Here is a 22,557-nt window from a genome sequence, read left to right on the forward strand (position 1 = left end):
ATAAATTTTAAAATTTAAATGCTTCAGATGCTGCATTTGTAAAGCACACATTTCCTTAAGTAGATCTATGTTGGGATCCATGTAAGCAAATCAACTTTATTTTCTCCTCCAAACAGAGCTTGTGATTTTAGCGAAGGATACAATTACTTTTATACAAAGTATTTCATCATTTCAAAATGTCACTTGATAGATTTGATAGTTTTTATGAGTTTTTCGATTAAAATCAAAGGACTGGAATTTAAGAATCTCTGTGTTTCTTAGTGTAGATAATGCATTCAGTGATAAAATTAATTGTATTTTTCCACTTACATGTGTTTCAGATATGTTGTTAAATTACATCGTAAATGTCAAGCAGTAATTACTAGCTGCTGTGCTCTGACCATTACATGCAGACTAGCTTGTGCATGTGATATCTGTGACCCTTTTTTCCTCTATTTTTGACATTGGTGTTTTATATACTTAGTAATTCCTTTACTCCCCAAATCAACATTGATTGAAGTACAACACACTAGCACCTTTCTTTGCAGTTAATCAGAAATGAACTGAAAAATTTTTTTGAAACAAGGTCTCACTATTTAGCAGTAGCTGGATTTGAAGCTCTGTGTAGAGTAGAATGGCCTTGAAGTCATAAAGAAGCACCTGCCTCTCTCCATTTCCCAAGTGCCAAGAGTAAAGGGGTGTGTCACCGTGCCCTGCTTGAAATACTATGATCATTTAAAGCATTATGGTCTTTCAATTTAACACACTAATTTTTTTGCAGTTTTGTTGAAGTACAATTAACAAAATTTTATGTACTTAAGTTACAAATTGATGTTTTGATATGAGTATACACTGAGAAGTGGTTATCACAGCCAAGCTAATTACCAAGCCCACCATTCCACATGTTAACATTTTTTTTTTTGTAAGCTCAATAGGGCCTACTTCTTTATCAAAGTATAGTGCCAATACTTATTATCATCTAGAAGTAACAACTTCAGTGATTATGGAAGTTCAAAATAATTCATTTCAAGTTTAGATCTCTGCTCAGTATCTCCCTTTCCCCGCTAGACTCTGGTAACCACTTTTTAGTTCTCTGTTTCTATAAATTCTACTTTCTTAGAGTTCACATATATTTGCCCCTAAGTCTAAGTCTCATGAAATGTGATGTGTGATTAATTAGTGGAACTTGTGTTTGAAAGCAGGTACAGCAAGCTCTCACATCCTCCTTTAGAGCATCTCTGTGTTAAGTCAATGATATACAATAAGATGCTCTACCCTCTGTCAAAAAAAAAAAAAACCACCAAGGAGAATCTTGCATACATTAACAATTTTGATAAATATCAAGATATTTGATTTCTTAACTGACAACTGTTGATATTATCACAACTTCAAAAATGTAAAATATATTATGGAAAAATATTGATTCAGTCTCTGTTTTATGAAAATTGTTAATTTACACACAGCAGAACTGTGGGTAAATAAATGCTTCATCCGTTTTGGTTCAAATGTTTTTGAATAACATAGTTCATAATTCACAGCCCATGAATACATTTTTTGCCTATACAGAAATTCACTTAGTTATAATTTTACAATAGTTATTAACTGTCAATGGAAAGTGGTAAGTATGGCATAGCTCAGTAGCAATATGTGCTTACCATGTATGAGGCCCTGGATTCAAACCCCAACACACACACACACACACACATACACATGCACACACACACACGCATACATGCGTGCATGCTTGCACCCTCAAAATGCATATATATACAAGGTGGCTTTTGTTTTCTATGTCATTAAGTAACTTCTTTGTCATATGTAGCCAGAAATAATAAATTATATGATTATGTTTTAAAAAATAAAGCCTCCGTTTACTATAAATTCACCTAAATAAAATGAATATGCTTATCTGCCTTGAGTTGAATTTTATTGATCTCACATGAAAGTGTAGCCTCCTCTGTGCCATTCCTTGTCTGTGTTGTGTTAGTCTGCTCACAGGAAGAAGAGTAGATAGAGTCAGGATTTGTTCAGTTGCAAAAGGAAGTGTTGGTAGGTTATTTGTTTATTTTTTGTCAATTTGACACAAACTGATTTCATCTGGGAAGAAAAATCTACAACTGAATAATTTCCCACAGCAGACTGACCTGCATTCATATCTGTGAGGATTTTCTGAATTACTAGTTTATGTATGAGTGTCCAGCCTACTGGGAAATGCATCCCTGAAGTGGTGGGTCTGGGTTATACACGAAAGTTAGCTAAGCAAGCCATGGAAAACAAGCCTGTAAGCAAAATTCCTCACCAATCTCTGCTTGAGTTCCTGCCTTGGTTTCCCTCAATAATAGACTGTGACTTGGAGATGTGAGATGAAATAAACCTTTTCCTCCCCAAGCTGATTTTGATCAGTGATTTATTACAGCAATGAAAAACAAGCCAAGAAAGAAATTGGTACCAAAGAGTGGGATCTTGCTGTGATGGTCATGACCATGTAGGTTGTAGGAGGATTGTGGAAGAATTTTGTAGCTTTGGGCTGGAAAAGCTGTTGTGTGCTCAGAACTTAATGAGCCGTTTGAGGGAGCTTAGAAGATAAATATGTTGAGAGATCTGAAGATGATGGATGGCGGCCTCGCTGGTGAAGCTTCAGAGGGAAGTCTGAGAATCCCTCAAAGACTATCAGCACTGTTCATGTGATACTTTGAATTAAGAACCTGAGGTTCCAGGTCTGCTGGGGCTGTGATTAACATGACCCCAGTATCACTGAAGTGAAATCATTGTTTTACTGCGACAATCAATGCTGGATAAAAATAATCATTTGTGATTAGTAAGAAACAAGCATCATTGACGCAAATTTTTCTAGGAAGAATTTCATCAGCATCAGCAAACAAAAGCCATAGTCAAGGGGAAGGAAGCGTTATGGTTCTATCTCATGTTGGGAGCCAAACTTGGCAATACGTAAGAGTCCCCCACATGGTACTGGTTTTGAAGGCATGAAGGGGTTATGGAAAGAATCTGAGGCTCGGAACTGTAAGAGGCCAGGAAAGGCCATTGGTGAAGGAGCAGCCTCAGTTGCAGTGGAGACCTCAGGATGAAACTGGAGATGCAAGGATGGTGGGATGACCACCAAGACAATGACAGGTGTGGTGTGGAGCTGACCTTAACGTATTAGGCATACTGTGTGTTTTATAGATGGGGAAATTGGAGTGCTGAGGCTACCCCAGTCATTTGGAGCCCAGAAGATTTTAAATCTAAGGTGTAGGACATTGAGCTTCTTACACCATTAGATTTTGGCTTTTCTTTGACCTGTTTGTAACTGTAATCAAGTTTTTCCCCTCTTGGAATAAGGAAGCATATAATGGTTTTTTTTACAGGTGCCCACAACTACCAGACTAGATTTATAAAGCCCTATGTAGCACCAATTCATTTTTCATTTGCTCATACTGCTGATATCAGTGAGTTAGTTTAAGTTCATATCAATAATGCAATGCCCTTTAATAATATTTGTTGTTGTTGCAATTTAGTTTTGGTTTCCTGTTAGAAAATGAGGTTGTGACAATGACCAGTGACTCTTGCTGAAGGACACTTCTACTGACTTATCTTTCCTAATTCTCTGACTTAATTCAGTTAGTTTGAATTAAACCTGTAAACAAACACTGACTGACTGATGTAATTACTAGATTCCTATTGTTTCATCCTATTAAAACTATGTAAAGGCAATGAAAACATTCTACACAACATATGTTGAATGAAAATGTCATAGTGAATACATAACATTATTCATTTGTCAAATTCTATAAAATCTACTACAAAACTCCAATGTAAATTTTATTTATTTTCTTGTTTTATGTGTATGTGTGTATTGCCTGCATGTGGGTAAGTGCACCCATGTCGTGCAATGCCTGCGGAGGTCAGAAGAAGCTGTCGGATTCCCTGGGACTGAAGTTATTGATGGTTGTTAGCTGCCATGTGGGTGCTGGGATTCAAACCCGGGTCTTCTGCAAGAACAACCAGTGTTCTTAACCTCTGAGCCATCTCTCAAAACTCTAATGTAAACTGTAAGTTTTAGTTAATTGCAACAATGCTCATCAGTGAAACAACTATACTACCATTTCACTGTATCTTTCTATCAAAGACTAACAGTGCATTAACCAGGGTGAAATTATCACCTTCCATTTTACGAGTATTAAAATAAATTAAAGATTTTTTTGTGTATGCTGAAACTTTTCTTGCCACGTCTATACCTAGAAAACTATGATATCAACCCTAATACCTTTGCAAATTCTGAAACTAACTCCTGAGGCTGGTGCTCGGTGCTTTAGAAGCACAGCTTAGCCTTTGTAACATAACTCTAATAGCCCTGGACTCTGGACAATGCCACAGTCACAGTATCAATGAAGAAGATGTACTGATGGAATCCTCTCTGTCATTTACACTTTAATGATCCAGCCCCCAGTCCATCAGTAAGCCTCAACAATACTGTGATATCAACGGCCCTTTCTGATAAGGTAGAAACCAGACTGTCTAAACTCAGGGAGACTATGTAGTAGCTTGTTAGTAATTAATGCTTCAGGGTCTAAAATAATGTTTTTGTTGCCTGAGTTTCATTGGTAAACTCAATCACACCAAAAGGTGCTCATTTGAACATGTGGGGCAGTATTACAGACTGAATTTTCTAGAAAAGAAGATGACCAGATATACAGAGTAAGATTTCAAAAAATATGAACATAAGAATTTTAAATTAGCAAAGGTAATATCTTCAGAACATATTAAAATGTATATATAATTTTTATGAGAGTAAGAGGCATAATTCCAAGTTCCAGTCTATCATTGAGGGGTGTTAGGGTCGAAGTCCAAGCAGGGACTTGGTGGCAGGCCTGTTTACTATTTCACACAGCATTACCTCTAACACAAGGACTTACTTACAATCTAGAAAATACAACAGAAACCATGGAGAAATGATGCTTGATGGCTTCTCACAAACTCACAATAAAGCATCTTTCTTATACAGCCGAGGACCACCTGTTCAAGGACAGCAGCAGTCAGAGTGGCATGGGCTGTTAAGTTCCAAATGAAAAATTTCCTGGGGAAGGTATCTGCTCTCTCTCAGAAAAGACCTGAGTCCTCACAGAAATGACACCTTTTAAACCACAACAGTGTAAATTATTATTACCAAATACAACAATTTATCTAAAAACAGTAAACAAACAAAAACTTGAATTATCTCTTGAGCTAGATTTCTCTATTTCTTTACTGCTTCTTTTCATCGTTGCAACAACTTGACTCTCATGCAAAGTCTGTTAGTGTCTTAATCAGTTTAAATAATAATGATCTTATTTGAAATAATTATAAGCTTGAAATAATAATTGATATGATTCATTAAAAACAATTCAAGAAGCTTTGACTATGCTGAAGCTAAGCCTTTCCATTTCTCTGTCCACAAAACCTCCTACTCTACTCCAATACTTTTATAAAAATTTGAAACTCCCTAGGCTGGTGCTCAACATTTCAAAATCACAGTCCTAGTCTCTTCACTACTTAAAACCCTATTGGTTTCATAGATTCAAATCTAATTAAATTATTCCAGTCTATTAACTGCATTTAGAGTGTGGTACTTCCTTATATCTTAATGGACATTTCAGGCATTAACCAATTAACCAACCAATAATTTTACCACCATTAAATTAAAGATACTTGTATCTTTTCGAGAAAATTTCTCTCTCCCTCCCTTTTTCATCTCTTTGGCTGTTCCTTTTAGGTTTCAACTCTGCAGTACAGTGACTTCCCCATAGTATATGGCCATAGCAAAAAAAAAATAGTTATATTTAGTGGAATATTCACAGCCATGAAATTAACAAACTAGGTGTATATATAACAATATGATTACATGTCTAAAAACGCCATGCCGCTGGATAAGAAGCAACGCCAGTATCTTAACGGAGAAAGAAAGAAGGCTGTGGTATTTTGATGAGACAAATACAGGAGAAAAACTTTACCTGAACTCTGAGAAATGGATATGGCTTTTGGAAGGCAGAAAGGAAAACAGAAACAAATACAGAGCAGTAAATGAACTTGGAGTTCATGGAATTGAATTTTGTGAAACACAGACATGGTGAAGAATAGAGGCCAAAATAAGAAACATTAGCAAGATAAAGGATAAATGAGAAATTGTGTACAAGTGTTTGAGCAGTTGGCAGTCATTATTTCTAGTTAGACAAATGAAATAATGTCATTTAAAAGTTGCTCACGACATTTCACAAGAGTAGAGAAAGGATTTGATAGTAGGAATCTGGCTTGACACTGTTGCACACAGAATCAGGTGGATGAATGGAAGTGACGAAAACTAATTCCAAGCTGGAACACACATCTCCCTCTCCCCCTAAAGCAGCCAAACACACTTGGTTGGTACAAAAGAAGAAACAATGAATGATAACTGAAATTTTATAACTTCAAAGCATATGAGTAAATACTGCTACAAATAGTACAAATAATACATCTTTAGATATAAGTTAAAGTTAATATAATTACTTGGGAATAAGTGTAAAAAAATGTCAGGGGCCAAGATATGGTCAAGTCTTCAAATGAAATTTGGGGAACAGAAGCACAAAGATAACAGCTGAAATTGTCAGGATGGATGCTTTGCCGAAGGAAGCAAGATTCGGGAAGCTACAGAACTCTGGGGGATGCATGAATGAAATTGCACACAGGTCATCTTTAGTTAAAATGATTGTTTTTCCTGCTTGTATTTCCATAAATTTATTCAAAGATATCTATGAGATAGTTTCTTCTTCATGCCAAGGAGGACTCTCTGTGTCGATCATATTAGGTTATTATTAAGTTTTGCCTAAATTGTCCCTGGATTGGACCACTGGCAAAGTAAGTAAGGCACTATGAGGAGACACCATGTGGAAAATCACCACACAGTACCCTTGAGTCTCCTAAGATGTAAGGTTTCTCAATTTTTGAATACTATATATGTTTTTCCATCTACTTATACTGCTGTAATGAATGCTGGTATATTATGTTCAGTTCATTCTTAGGTACTTTCATTGTATACTGGAAATGATAACACAGATCTACGTCTCTGAATCACTGGGGATTGAAAGTTTCTAGGTACCAAATAACAACAAATATTAATCCAATATACAGTATTTAAAGGTCAGGATTGATGCTATATCCTTTTCCTTTGACCAAATCCTGCTCTTTGCCAAATTAAAAATATGATGGAGGCAATTCAAATTGTAAATGAGAGTTGAATATTAATTCAAAGTAATATGAAGAGAAAATTTAAATAAGCAGCGTTTCAATAATCAAACTTTGCTAAAATAACAAATAAGATATTTCAACTATATTGTATAATTATGGTAATACATAATTACTTAATTTTGTTTTAGAAGTTATTCATTGAGTCTTAAATGTTTCAAACTGTAGTATCATCTGTTAGTGAATGCACATGATATAATAAATGTTAAATAAGTTCTGTTACCTCATTAATAGTGTAAACAGTAATGGGATATGCATTATTCCATTGAACCTACTTTTATGTTGTGAACTGTACTGTCTAGAATGGGTGTATCAGTACAATTTTATTTTAATAATATAATTGTTATGTGGTTTTATATTTGGAAAAACAATGTAATAATCTCCACAAAAAATTCCTTTGGTAAATTTGTGTTTACTTGAAGATAATTTCATATTAGCAGAAGATATAGAAAAAATAGATGTAATCCATACTCACTGTGGTAGTGTTGCTGGCAGGGAACGTCTAATAATTGAATGAACTTGTCTGTAAACATCCAGTTTAGACATGCATCGGCAGGAGGTGTGATTGGCAAAACTGATTGTGACTGGTTTGGGGCCTTGAGAAAGAGGCACTGTAATTTCAAACAGCTACAAAGGGACAAAAAGAAGAAAAATTATATAGATGTTATAGAGCACTTTTATGATAAATTCTGGAGTCCAAAACAGAGTGAGATTAGCACTTTATGATTTGGTAGTACTGCATAACATAGGCAGGGTACTACTGTTTTTATCTTAACAAGTTAAAATCCGTTCTGATCCTGAACAGTACCTTCCATCAGAATAATAAATAGTTCAGATGCTTACTTCATGCAATGAGGTTTGAAGCATATTAAAAGTATGATAACCAGATAATGATACACATAACCAAAAAATGTGTTCAAGGAAAAGTAGTTCTTTCAGAGACATAGATTGTCGAGTATCAAAATTTTAAATCCAGGGAATTAAAACATGACACAGATCATCTGAAGTAAATACCTTTGTGATTTATGAGCAAAGCAATTGATCACAAAGTCTAGAAATGCTTAGTTATGGCTTATTTTATGAAATGCAATACACAGATATAAAGTTATAATATTAATTTTCATTCCAAATGAAATTTCTTCCTGAAAGGAGTTTTACATGCCTCAGATGCATTCTGCATTTATGATGTTTAAAAGAAAAAGAAGCACATCCAACACAAACTGTTTCTGTAATCCTTAAAGAACTTATAAAAAGAGCATAAATTTGAACATTCTAAATGATATGGACTAGAGTCTTAAGACGTAAGTTTAACTATGATGTCTTCTCAACTCCAAATAGAGAATTTCAGTTCCTCTCCAAAAAGAAAAATCAATGTTTAAAACTGAACACATAAATTGTTAAGTAGAACTTAGAGGGTTTTCATTCCTAAGATTCACAAGTTTTGAATTATTTTTAGAAAAAAAGGTACAATTGTAATCCTTCCTTCTTACTACTTGGTAAGCTCAGTGTATAGTTGGGGAATGACAGTTGAACCTCATATTATTCTGTATTCTCATGCCAATATGATAAATGCTCCAAAGGGCTAAATACTTCAGATCAGTGAACCTGGGCTCTGGCTCCATCAATTGAAGATGATTAACAATGGGGAGGGGATAGAAAAAATTGCCAAATTTGTCCACATCAGAGAAAGACTTTTAAAATGAATTTTAAACACAAAAGTGATATCATTTAAAATGTGGATGGAGTCGGGCCTGGTGGCGCATGCCTTTAATCCCAGCACTCGGGAGGCATAAGCAAGTGGATCTCTGTGAGTTCAAGGCCAGCTTGGTCTATATGTGAGTTCCAGGACAGCTGGGACTATAGGGAGACCCTGTCTCAAAAAGAGCCCCCCTCAAAAAAAAAAAGGTGGATGGAACTGTAGGTTGAGTGATCCAAATCAGGCACAGAAATAAAGTTACTGTGTGAGCTCATATCTGGAAAATAAAGTAGTTATCACTTTTAAATTAAGATTAGAATAGTGGTCACCAGAGTCTGGGAAGAATGAAAGGAGCAGTGATGGGGAGAGATTGATTAGTCAGCTTCAGCTGCAGTCAGGCAGGAGTAAGAAGTTCTGGGGTATGATGCATAAATAGAGAGAGACATATCCTATTTAACAAGGACCCCAGTACCAGGAATGGGAAACCCTTTTTAAGTTGTTGGTCAGGGAACTCCATCCAAGAAACTCCCAAAATAATATAGGCTATTCTCTGGCCCTTGGTTGGCCCTCAGAACTTGAAGATATCTTTATTTCTGAAGATGTGATGCATTTCCGTCACAGGACTTGGAGGAATAGAGTTGTGATCGACTTGGAAGTCTCCTCTCCAAGGACTAGCTTACATTGTATCTAAAGGTAATATGCAAGCTGCAGAGGCAGAAAAACAATTAAAAGTCCTATCTAGAGGTAAAGCCTATGAACTGCAACAATGTTCTACTTGGCAACATATCTTCAATGGTGTAGTAATGTCACTTTTATCTTTGGAGTAACCAAAAGCTGTGTAATTGGACTTAAGGCCCACTCAATGGGAGGAACTTAATATCTGGTACTATAAATCCAGACAACTACCCATAAATGGAAATGTCATAGACTATAGTGAGGAACCTATGACTGTCATTTTCTTAAACCAATATAATTTCAAACTATATTCTAAATACTTACCTTTACTGCCACAATTCAGTTTATCTGTCACCCCTCATTAAATAAGCTTCTTTTAGCAACAGATAAAGGCTATTACAGAGACCTGCAACTGGTCAAAATGTAGAAAATAGTGACCATGTAGTACTTACTCATCTCCAATTGATTTATTTAAACTGCAACCCCTAAAATTGAGGCTCAGGGCACATCATGGAAGGGGGAAGCATTATTTTCAGAGCCAGAGAAGCAAGATGCCTGCCACTAGGTAGTGTATTCTAGTCATACAGGGAATCTATACTCATGAAATCTCAACAATATGGTTGCCTAAACAAGTCTTGTGTAATAGCAACATTAGTAGACATGCCAATATGGATGTAGAGATTTTTACAAGATCCCAATACTAGATGAAGAACTACAGGCAATCAATGGCTTAAATGCAGTTACATATAAGCAACACTAAATGATCTCAGTAGGTTATAAATATATATAATATATGCTACATATCTGTATATATATAAAACTTAAAGAAGAAGAGGTCATAAACTTGAGAGTTGGGGGACACAGGAGAGTTGAGGAAGAGAGTGAAGGGTGTAAATGATGTAAATAGAGGACTGATGTATGAAACTCTTAAAAAGTAAAACAAAATTAAAAAATTTTAATAGATTTTAATGTGTACATCAAAATAAGTTTACTTAGTGAAAGAAGAGGACTGTCTAATTTAAGATGAACATTTCCCTTGATTGAAGTGTACTTATATGTTCCTTAAAAAATTCCACTACTTTCTTAGCAAAACATATTCAAAAAAAAAAATAAAAGGATATAAGTTTATATCCAGAAAGGATATTTTTATTAGCTCCCGTATTTATAAATTGCATGAATTTGGGAAGGTGATTGAACTTATCCAAACTTTTTTTTTCTTAAATAAGAAATAAACTGAAAACACACAATGCACTACTTCCTGGGACTCTTCTGAAGATTACAGAACTTAATATATGTGCATGCGCTCGTATGTGTGGTTAGCCATATACATGTTAATTCTGTTCATAAATTCTCAAGTCTATATGTATTTTCCAGAACCTCATATATTCTTCATAAATAATATATGATTGCAAAATAAGCCAAAATTATGATTTCGAGTTGTTCTATAAACACACATTTGCCTGTATTGCTTGGATGAAACTCGTTAGATGACATGGTGCAATGGCAGGCATCCTTTGTACACATGGTTTTATAAAATAATCCTTCAGGTCTACAGAAGCTAAACTGTTCTATTTTTAAATCGTACATCAGCCCTACAAGAAGAGTAGGCAGTATAGAAGATACATAAAGTTCATTATAAAATTGGAAATTTTAATACATTTTTAAACTATTCAATTTTTGTAGGGCTGGGGACAGAACTCAAGTCCCTGCACATGTTCTACCACCGAGCTGTATCCCAGCTCTTAATTTTTATATTTCTATAAGATACAATTTGCATATTTTATGTATCTTCCTTATACTTGGAAATAGTGTAAAATATAGAAAGGTATGCAGGTCAGTAACTGCAAACCCAATAATGTCTGCATTATTCACTTAAATATTTATATCTAGTGCTGTAGGAGAACCATATTAAAGTCATCAGCATCTAAGTTGTGAATGAAATCTAAGGCTTTGATATGATGTTCAGTAGAGCATTTATAATAAATAGACAGGTCCAATATCAGAAACCGGAGGAACAATAATATTCATGGTACAGAGGAGGTAAATGAATGAGTGAATACATCTTGGAAATAGTGCACCATGAAGGTGGAAGACCAGGAGGGGAATGTTCAATGGCAGTGGGGAGCCAAGGAAAGAGAGAACTTGTCAAAGATGCCCGTGGTTAGTCATGGGGCAAATGTCTCAGGAAAGCAACTCTGGGACAGACTGAGTGGAGACTTGGAGCACCAGAATTGGCTCTGTGGGCTAAGGCTGGGCAGAATCTACAGGAGAGAACCATTGAGGGAAGCTGGGGAACAAAAGAGTGATCTCTTGACTGAAGGGAAAGGACTCATAGGGTTCAGGCCATGGGAGCATCTGTGCTTACAGAAACATTAACCAGCAGCTTAGTCTTAGACATTGGGTACAGTCTTGGAACTGCTATTTGTAACTTCTGTGGCTTAGAAAAAATTATCTCACTTCCTTAAGCCTCCATTTCATTATCTATAAAATGATAATCAGGGTAATGACTTCAGTGGTGAGTTCAGATTTTGCCTCCTCCTCTTATCTTTTCCTTCCTTCTATTTATCACAGCAGCAGCCAAGATTGAAGCAAATCTTGTTAAAGGGATCTGAGTTTTGAAATTTCTATTTAAATTCTTCTCCTTGTTTAACTTTTCAATAATTATTTATTGAGTATCTATAAGATACTAAGTTCCTTGCTGGAATTTCAGGATAATAATCAGTAATAATGATGCTTGTACTTATTAGTCCACGATTAACAGTAAGAGAGTGAATCACAAAATTCTCTCTCTCTTTATCTCTCTCTCTCTCTCTCACACACACACACACACACACACACACACACAATGATTAACAGTAAGAGAGTGAATCACAAAATTCTCTCTCTCTTTCTCTCTCTCTCTCTCTCTCTCTCTCTCTCTCTCTCTCACACACACACACACACACACATGCGCACACACTACACACATTAGAGACCAAATCTGAACAAAGCAACTACAATTTTCTATCACTAGAGTCAAGATCTACCTAAACATGTTGCTGTTTGAAACAATAAGTATATTGTTTCGCAGTTTAATTTAATACTTAGACTAATTTGTGATCTAATGTTTACACAGTGCTAGTCTTTTTTTTTTTTTTTTTTTTTCTTTTTGAAGTTGGGTCTCCCTGTAGCCCCCGCTTAGATAGAATGCACTATGGAGGCCATACTGGCTTTGGTCTCACAAAAATCTGCCTGCCTCTGTCCCCCCAAATACTGGGACTAAAAAAAAATATCACCACACCCTGCAAACACAGTGGTGTTCTTACGTTCACAGTACAAAATTTAGGCACTGTATACAGTATTAAATAATAATCCATACCAAGCATGTCTGTACAGTAGCTACTGATTGACAGAGCAGTTTACTTAATAATATAACCAATTATAGTTTGATATTTTAAAAATTATTTTACTAACACAGTTTTATCATATAAGAGAATGCTCCTGGAACATTGTATAATATTAATTTATATTTTATTTAATATTTATCTTGTAAGTAATATTATTTATGGACACATGTTATATATATTTGTATGAATTATATAGGCCTAATGATAGAGTTTGATGAAAAAGGCATACATATAAAGAGGACATTTAAATAAGGCTGGAAATGGAAAAAAATCTAATTCTATATTCTGTAAAAGTGTGCTAAACAAAGGGAAATGGGAAATATTTCTGACCTTAGGTCCTCTGTTGTTATATGCTAGAATTCCTTTTTTAAATTTTTTAATATATTTTATTATTTTTATGTGTATGCGTGTATTGCCTGCATGTAGGTAAGTGCACCCATGTCGTGCAATGCTGGCGGAGGACAGACAAGGTCATCGGATCCCCTGGACCTGGAGTGACAGACAGTGGCTGGCTGCCATGTGGGTGCTGGGATTCCAACCCAGGTCTTCTGAAAGAACATCCAGTGTTCTTAACCGCTGACCCATCTCTCCAGCCCTACTAGAATTCTTTAATAAGAATGTGTAATGACCAATTCTTACCAACAGGAATGAACTTCAAATAAGGTATATTTTGAAACAATAGCATGTTTGCCCAGCATAGCAACTGCTGAAAACAGTTCCCATTTCGACTTATCTAACAGGCAGTTCAGGGGAAAGTGCAGAACTTTCCTGCTGAGAGTGTCCCAGCCAGAGATTTACTACATTCAAAAGGGATATTTGTTTGAAAACAAATATGTTCCCTTATCGAGTCACTTAAAACATCTTAATAGCTAAAATATAATTGATTTTCTTCTAATAAATTTAATTTAAATCTAAATATTCTAAGTTTCAGTACATTCAACATAAAAATAAAAGGCAGTGGCTGAAGGGTATGATTAACATCAGATTAAAAGCTACCAAATACTTAAAGGAACAATCCCTAAAAATGGGAAAAGATGAAAACTGGAAGTCCATATTAGTCATGATTTAGTATTCTAACCATATACACAATTAGTCAAGGCCTATGAGACTTAAACTGGGTCTGGAAAGAACACCAGAAGGCATACCGACTGACTCATTTCTATCCAGCACTTTATTAATTTTAACTTACTGCCATGCATGAAATCCATCCACTGTTTTACAATGGAAGTTAGAACCGCAAATCAGGAGCCGTTGGAGTATGCAATAAGATCTGTGAGCTCATCAATACTTTTGTTTGGCCAAAGCTGGTAATTTCCATGGATGCCTTCATGATGCATAAACTTCTGATACCTCTTACTAGTATAGAGCTTTTTTTTTCTATATCATGATAAAAACCCATTTTCAAGCAACTGTGCTTACCAAATATTAATCTGCTAAAGATACAAGTCATATTTGACTTATTGAATACATTAAAACATATGAGTGGAATAAATTAGTCATTCACACTGCCACAGCATTCTGTGTAGTTAGTGGAAGAAATATTTCTCTAGCGCAAAATATTACTTTCTTTTCAGCAGCATATAGTTACATTTTATAAACTGAGGTATAAGTATGTTTGTTGTAAAAATATCCTAAGCATTCGATTTATATATAAAGCATAATTTAGAGTGCTTGGCAACGTATGCTCATATTATTTCTTTATAAAACAATGAAAAATAAATTGCTCTCTCTTTTTGAGATGGAAATACATAATTTTAAATAATCCTCAAAATTAGCTCAGCATGGCTAAGCTGCTTTCTATGGTCTAGCACTAATGACTATATGGAAGGGCCTCAGTTTCTTGAGACCAAACCTCAGGACTTCCAATGAGATACCCCAGACCTAGTAACTTGGTTCTATTCACTCCCATCTTGAGGATGACATTATTATAAGGTCAATAGGAAGATTCCAACAACTGGTTCCACACGTGCAGCTTGAAAGCATACCCTTTCTTTTGTTCCGACTTTCATCACCAAATATCTCACTTTCTTCAAAATTCATTCATTTCTTGTTTTTTTTTCCCTCCTAAATATACAACTTCTCATAAGAAAATACACTTAAAGCACATGCTTATGCAAGAGGTTGACATCGAATCTCTACATTTTCCCAGTGCTTAGATATCCGTGGGGGAAGACTCTGAAGCAGTTGTTATTGATTACTCAGCTCTGGAATGCTCAGTGCATGTGGTTTTACTTTGCAACTAGCAGCTGGCTTCCTCATATATTCTGATAACCTGCCCTTCACTGAGCCCCATGAAAACATTTCTATGGTTTCTATTTCAAAAAGCAACAGTTTGAGCACAACACTTGAAGTACTTGTGTCCTTATAGTTTATATGGCTCCAACTGGTGACTTTGGTTGCTAAAATATTTCTGGAACGTTAACAAAACAAAAACTTGATTTTTCTTTACGTTCAAAAAAATCTACCAGTAAGGAGCTTCCTTTTATATTTGAAAGAAATCCTCACACAACTCTCATATATACATTGAAACTATAATAATGTTAATAAACTTGGAAAAATGTTTCTTAAGTAGATTTTACAAACTGCAATATTGGTAAAAAGAGAAACACAACTAACAGTGCCCCCTTGCCCTCATGATTTCAAGTCTTAGCTTTGATTTGTAAAGCTCCTTGAGTGTATTTCCATAAACCTGTGAAATTCTGGCTTATAATACCTATACCATTTTCCGTTTTTTGAGACAGGGTCTCACCATTTAACCCTGGCTGGCATGGAACGCCCTATGTAGAACAGTCCTCAAACTCAGAGATCTACCAGCTTCTGGTTCCCTAGTTCTGGGATTAAAGGGGTGTACCACCTTGCCGGGCTATTACTTCTAATGGCTTGATGAATGTTACTTTTATCTTTTGATTTATTTTATTTTTAATTCTGTGTATGTGTGTGTGTGTGTATGTTCCAGTGAGTATAAGTGCTCACATAGGTCAGAGGCATTGGATCCTCTGGAGCTAAAATTACAGGTGGTTATGAGACACCCAAAGTGCATTCTGGGACCTGAACTTGGGTTCTCCGCAAGAGCAGTAGTACATACACATTTTTGAAAATGTGTCTTTATTTTATTTTTTGTAAAATTTTTTATTGAATTTTTTTGTATTTTATACAGAATATCTCAATCTTAATCATCTTTGTACTCTTAATCACTGAACATCTCTCCAACTCTGAATATTAATTTTCTTCTTCATATTATAAACTCTATTTTTAAAGGATGTTTGTCACCACTTACTGTAAAACAGTATGATACACTACATATTTAACTGAATTTAAATTAAATGTATTCTTTTAGTATACACAAAAACATCCCAGTGGATTCTATGGGTAGGAGGAGAGCATGATTTTATAAGATCAGAAGAAACAGTGGCTGACTCAGTGAATGAGGAATGGTGGTTTTACCTTGGTATTTTGCTCTTCTCTTCTAATAAAGACGTTTCTATTAATAAACATACTAGACCTTCCTTTGAATAATAATTATCAACATGATGCTTTCACCCAAATCAATATTAACTAGACTTTACTAGAATTCTGCATGCAACATCTTTCTGGTGTCTGCACCTTCCAAACACAAAATCTGCGTATTCAAAATTCTACCCCTGATCTTCAACTAATTTCTTTGCTCTCAAATATTTATTCTGTTCAGATCCAAGTGTTCACCATGTGTCAACTCTTGCACTGTATATTCCAAATTAAAAACTAAACACAAACTTTGGTTTCAAGGAATTCAGAGCACAAGAATTAAAACAATCTGACAGAAGATGATGAGGATGGTAAGTACAGATAGCCAAGGAAGCTGTAGGACCATACAGCAGAATGTTCTGGAAATGACATTTACTTGTAACCCTAAGAATTATGAGATTCACTATACAATGGGAGATTTGGGCATCACCCATATGGATATGTTTTCATTACAGTGTACAACATTGTAATGACTGGAAGGAAAGAGGCAGCTACATAATTCAAGAGTTAAAAGAATTTGTGTACCAGTAAAAGTAGCCTTTGGGGGTAAAAGCAATGACAAATGAGGGCTGAGATGAGGGATTTATGGAGACCCAGGAAAACACGTAGAGGGGTTTTTCCTCTTAAAGAAGAGAGTCATTCAGAATATTTAACAACACAGTGCCTTTGACTCAATCTAGTAAACAAGAGCTTATCGCAACACTGGGTGAATGTTTGCTCCATCTCAAGAACATAATGTTACTGAAAAGAGTTTAGAAAAATAAGTCACCTCAAAATATAGCAAATAGGTATGGAGGTAGGACAGCACCTATTAATTTCATGTGCCATGGTCCAGGTAAGAGACAAATGTGGGCTGTATCAAGCATGATATGCAGAATGAAGATGATAGCTGTGGTCCTGGATTGTTAGAAGGTGTTTATTTAGTGAAACTGTTGATTGAATCTTTTGTTAAAAGCATAGTTTGGCTTGATAAAAATAATTAATGACTGTAATTTATGAAGTGGAGAATATGGGTAGAAATGGAGTTTGTTTAGTTGTTTCTTGGTTAGACCTACACATACTGACTCTGACTTTCTAGGAAGAAGACAAGTTACAAGTTTAAGGATGGAGCATGGAAATCAGGAGACAGGCTTCAGACATAATCACTACAAAGAGCAAACACAGATGAGAAAACATGAATGTGAGGAGTTGGATATGAGGTCTCAAGACAAATGTTTACTGTTCCCCGAAGTCCCTTAAATTCAAATGGTTACCCCATCACAGTACCTCAAGATACTATTACTGCTCTTTCCAACCAGTGAAATGGTATCCTTTGTTTTCTCTACTTCAGTTTTCCCTCTTTGCCATATCTACCTACTGATTCCATGCTTACTCCAGTATGATCTTGTAAAAATAACAATCAGATGTCATTCTTCAGTACAAAGACCATTCGGATAGCTTTTAAAACAAAACTATAATATTCATCACAGCCTGATGATCTGCCTTGTAACTCTACATAACTATTTTCTAACTCTGTTTTTTTATAGGTCTACTTTTCTAGGCTCCCTTCAATTCTTCAGGGTCACCAATTCACTTAGGCTTTTGTGCTTTCCCACATAATTTTCATTAGGCTTAAAGACTAATTTTCCACTAGTTTAATAAATGTCTTTAAATAATTAAAGAAATGGCCTTAATAATCAAGACCACTGATATTATATTAGAAGAGGACATTTAGATGACTATGTAGATCAGCTTAAATATGTATGAAATTAAAACATTAATTTGCTGAACTTCTACAGTTTACAAATCAAATCTAGCATCAAATTTTCAAAATTTTCCTTTTTCATCACACCACAGAACATGGAGCATTTAATTATGTATTTTGAGAACATTATTTTTGTTATGTTTTTATAACCAGACATTTTAAACTTTTCAAGCTGTTTTACTGCTAAATAAACATGGTTATGTATTTTTTGTGTGCTTGTATGCATCTATGTTTGTATATGGAAGTGCATGTGTGTAGAGAGACCAGAGGTCATTCGCAGGTGGTATTTCCAAGTAACAGTTTGCATGGTTTCTTGAGACATGCACTGTCAACAGAACTTGGGTTTCATTGACTGGGCTAGCCTGGCTGTCCAGGAAGTCCTAGGGATCAGCCTGTCTCTGCCTCCCCAGCACTGAGAATAGATACCCACATCACCATGCCCAACAAGCACTTTACCAGGTGAGTTATCTCTACAGTCCCTGAAGATGATTAACTTCAGCACACAGAGTGTGCATGTGCACATAGCGTGTGTGTGTGTGTGTATGTATATATGTTCAAATAAATTCTATATACTGCGTATGTTATAGATTATGTATTGCAAGTGTGTATATTTATAGACACATAATTTTACAGTATCATGTATATTATTATCTTCATTTGGGCTTTGACCATACTACATGAACAGAGTTAATAATGCATTAATTTATTTCCATATGATATTGTACCATTACAACCACGAAATAATTAAAACGTTTACTTCATTCCCTGAAGAAAGAGTAAGAACCTCTGATTTGAACTAAATCACTCCAATGGTACTAGAAGTTTAAGCCTCTTTCCCCCAGGGTCTCTGAGAGGACTCTGAGGTAGAGTTGAGATCAGAAATACCTACCGTCTTGCTGAGGTAACCTGTGCTGGTGTTCATGCACTGCAGGCCCTCGCTGTTGCAGCAGCCTCCACATCTGTAGACGGACACACATGGAGGTTTAAAGAAGGTGTTTGTGGCTGCTCCAAACTCCTTCCCCACATCTATACACACCTCACGTGGCATGCATTGAGTCTTTCTCCACTCATTATCAATACCTGTCGAGTCACAGGGAAGTCCATAAGTTACACAGAAGGGAGAAATAAAGCCCACAGCAGTTGGAAGTTACTCAACATTTGATTTCAGAACTTAAAATTTCATGTAGAAATTTAGAAAAAAACAGTTGACTAGATCCTAAATTGCCCTGTCAATAGGAATATAATATAGTGCTTACAGTGCAGCTGAGTTTTCTTTAAAACAATATTTTTACAGGCTGGTAACAAACTAAATTAGAATTAAATTAAGAACTTAACAAATTACACCACTATCCTACAACACTTGGGTTTGGTTTTTCCATGCCTTAAAAAAAGAGAATTTAATATATGAATGTTTACAAGATGTGTGAAAATAAAGCCATGCTCACTTGCAAGAGCATGTACTATTTTGTGGTATTGAAGAAGCAAATGTAAGCAACGTTTTAATTTTTTAAACGGACATGCAGATGAAAAGACAACTATGGTTTTGGTCTTTATTCAAAAATCCATTTCAGGCAGGCTATCTGGTCGCAGTGAGTAACGTCATGACAGTAGCTATGTGCAAGATAAGGTAATTTCACACCCATTATAACTTGTAGCCTAAACTGACTTTGTCAAGAAAATCAAATTTCCTATTGTCTTCATGCTGTATTTTGGACTTCTGCTTCAAATGAGTTTGTGGCTTATCTATAACACTGTTGAATCTGTAATACATTAAAAATGATGCAATTCATAAGTGTTCTCGTTTATTACTTCCATATTTCCCCTGAAATAATTTCTTTTGAAAAAAAGGACAATAAACTATGGGTTACTCCACCATGACACCATTTTTGTTTGCTATTGCACTCAACACACTTTGCAGTGTCAAAGTCTTTGTGTGTGTGTGTGTGTGATGCATGCATGTGAGTGTGTGGGAGCATGCATCTATCCATGTGCACGTGGACACTAGAGGAAGTCATCGGGTCCTCTATCACTCTGCCTTGAATAGGGTGTCTCATTGATCTGTAGGCACTCTGTTTAGGTTAGACTGACTGTCAAGCTAGCTCATAGGACTGTTTGTCTCCTCCTCGTACCTCCCAACTTTGGAGTTACAGGCATCCACCATTCACAGGCTGTGTGACTTTATGTGCATGCTGGGGATTTGAACTCAAGTCCTCATGCTTGCATGGCAAGTAGTTTTATCAACGAAGCCATCTCCTTACCTCCAATATTGAAGTTTTATAGAGAGTAAGATCTAAAAATTAAAGGGAAGTTTTTTTTTTCTAATTAGCCCACCAATTCATATTATGCCATTTAATGCAGCATCATAATTGTTGTGAAGTTGTATGGCAGAGAGCTCATCAGCTTCACAAAATGCAGCTCAGAGCCAGTTATCTTTGAGGCAACAAGACAAGCATCTGAAGATGTGGTTAGGGTTGACAAACATTTCTTTCCTTTCTCTTGCTATTTTCTTGTCTCTGTGTGTTTCTATGGGGTCAAACCCAAAGCCTCATGAATCTTATGTACAATAGACATTGTTCTACCATTTAGTGTAAATTAAGCGTGTATAAATGCAAATCAAAAAGAAAGTTTATGTACAGTTTTTTTCTTAAGATGAAAGCTGTTTAAAAAACTAAATCAACCTAATGTATAAAATATTTTTAAATGTTTTTAAATGTTTGCAATGGAATATTATATCAACTAGAAAAATAACTGTGTTTTTTTTTTTTCCTTTGAAGGGATTACCAAAACTGCCAATAGGGAATAGGGATGCAGGCCTCTCTGGCTTCTTCCATACTGAACAGGGATGCAGGGTGAGGCAATTGGAATACCCCTTCAGTGGATCTATCTAAAAGACTCTGAAATTGCATAACTCTCATCTCTAAGGAGAAAAGAAAGTCCTTGAATCGTGAATAGGAGCTGTGAAGGAGAAGTTAAATGTGTTTTGATATGTGGTTTCTAACTTTGGATTTTAGGAAATCATCTTAATGCTTAAAATGAATCCCCAAAATATATTTTCAAAGTAATTCTGCTATTTTCTACTTACTTTCTGGGACATAAAACATACTAAGTGGTATAAATGGTGGTGTCAAAGGCCCGCAATGTCACCTCACCATGAGGTGCATGGGGCCGTACATGGACTTTGCTCCTGTACTTACTTTTCAGGATCTCTGCGTTGTAATGTGCTGCCGCAAATTTGACAGTGTCTTCTGTCCTTGTGTTGAGACTGGACTGTTGCCAGCCTCCTTTCCTCAACTGACACTTGTACATTTTCCAATACTCCGGGTAGAGGACAGACATGAGTTCATCAACACTGGCCACGGATCGCAACTGCTCTTCCAGATCTCTGCCCACAAAAGCCTGTCAAACAAAATGCAAGCTCAACACAACTCACCAGTAAGGTTTTAAAAAGCATATAAAAGCTCCTGAAGTTTAACATGACATATGCTATGTTTGCGAATAAAAATATTGTTAATGACTTCTGAAGTGCTTAACTTTTCTTTGTGAAATTAAAATTATATTCCTATTTTAATAAGTGTGAATCAACACAGTAAAACTGTATTTGTTTTGACGGCAAAAATTTTGTGAGTCATCACTTAAAACTGGTTTTTCAAAGTCCTTTGACATATTTATAGCTCTTTTACGTATTGCCAAGTTGTTTGCCTAAAAATTTATTCAACTTTATGTTGCCCTCCTATGTAAAAAACTAATATTGAAATTTACACTGGAGTGTACTCTCAGTTACCAGCATTTATATATTGTAATTAAAATAGGATTCTAGGAAATTAGGGATCTTACTTTCAGGAAGCTGCTTTAGAATAAATAATTACATGACAAATAAGATTTACAGTATGGTGTCTATTTTGGCAGAAGGTCTTAATATTTTTTAAAAAAATCTGATGTGATTGATGTTGTTTTAAAAATGTGAGCTACTATAAGGAAAACTGAATCTACTTAAAAATGGAAAACATTGGATAAACACATTAATTAGGTAGAACTTTTCAAGTTATGTTCAAGTAGTTATAGTATTTAAGCAAAATATAATTAGGGGATAGAGAGATGGCTCAGCAGTTAAGAGTGCACACTGCTCTTGCAGAAGACCACAGTTAGGTTCCAAGGACATGTTGGGTAGCTCAAAACTTCCTGTAACTCCAGTACCAGGGTATCCAACACCCTCTGCTAAACTCTGTGGGCATTCACAATCACATGCAAATATACAATCACACACATAGATACATAATTAAACAAAATCTTCAAAAAGGAAAATATAATTTATTGTATAT

General features: G+C 35.5%; 1 protein-coding gene across 1 annotated transcript in view; it reads right to left on the minus strand.

Annotated features, from left to right (window-relative positions):
- Positions 1-22,557, minus strand: part of Vegfc (vascular endothelial growth factor C) — a 115,456-nt gene that overhangs the window by 9,614 nt on the left and 83,285 nt on the right. The window contains exons 2-4 of the mRNA XM_008847154.3: positions 21,433-21,634; positions 19,128-19,318; positions 7,709-7,860 (exon numbers count right to left, since the gene is read on the minus strand). Coding sequence (XP_008845376.1) covers positions 7,709-7,860; positions 19,128-19,318; positions 21,433-21,634 — 545 coding nt within the window. The remainder of the gene's footprint in view (positions 1-7,708; positions 7,861-19,127; positions 19,319-21,432; positions 21,635-22,557) is intronic.

This window comes from Nannospalax galili, unplaced genomic scaffold (genome assembly GCF_000622305.1).
Source record: "Nannospalax galili isolate Female #2095 unplaced genomic scaffold, S.galili_v1.0 scaffold461, whole genome shotgun sequence".
Lineage (NCBI taxonomy): Eukaryota > Metazoa > Chordata > Mammalia > Rodentia > Spalacidae > Nannospalax > Nannospalax galili.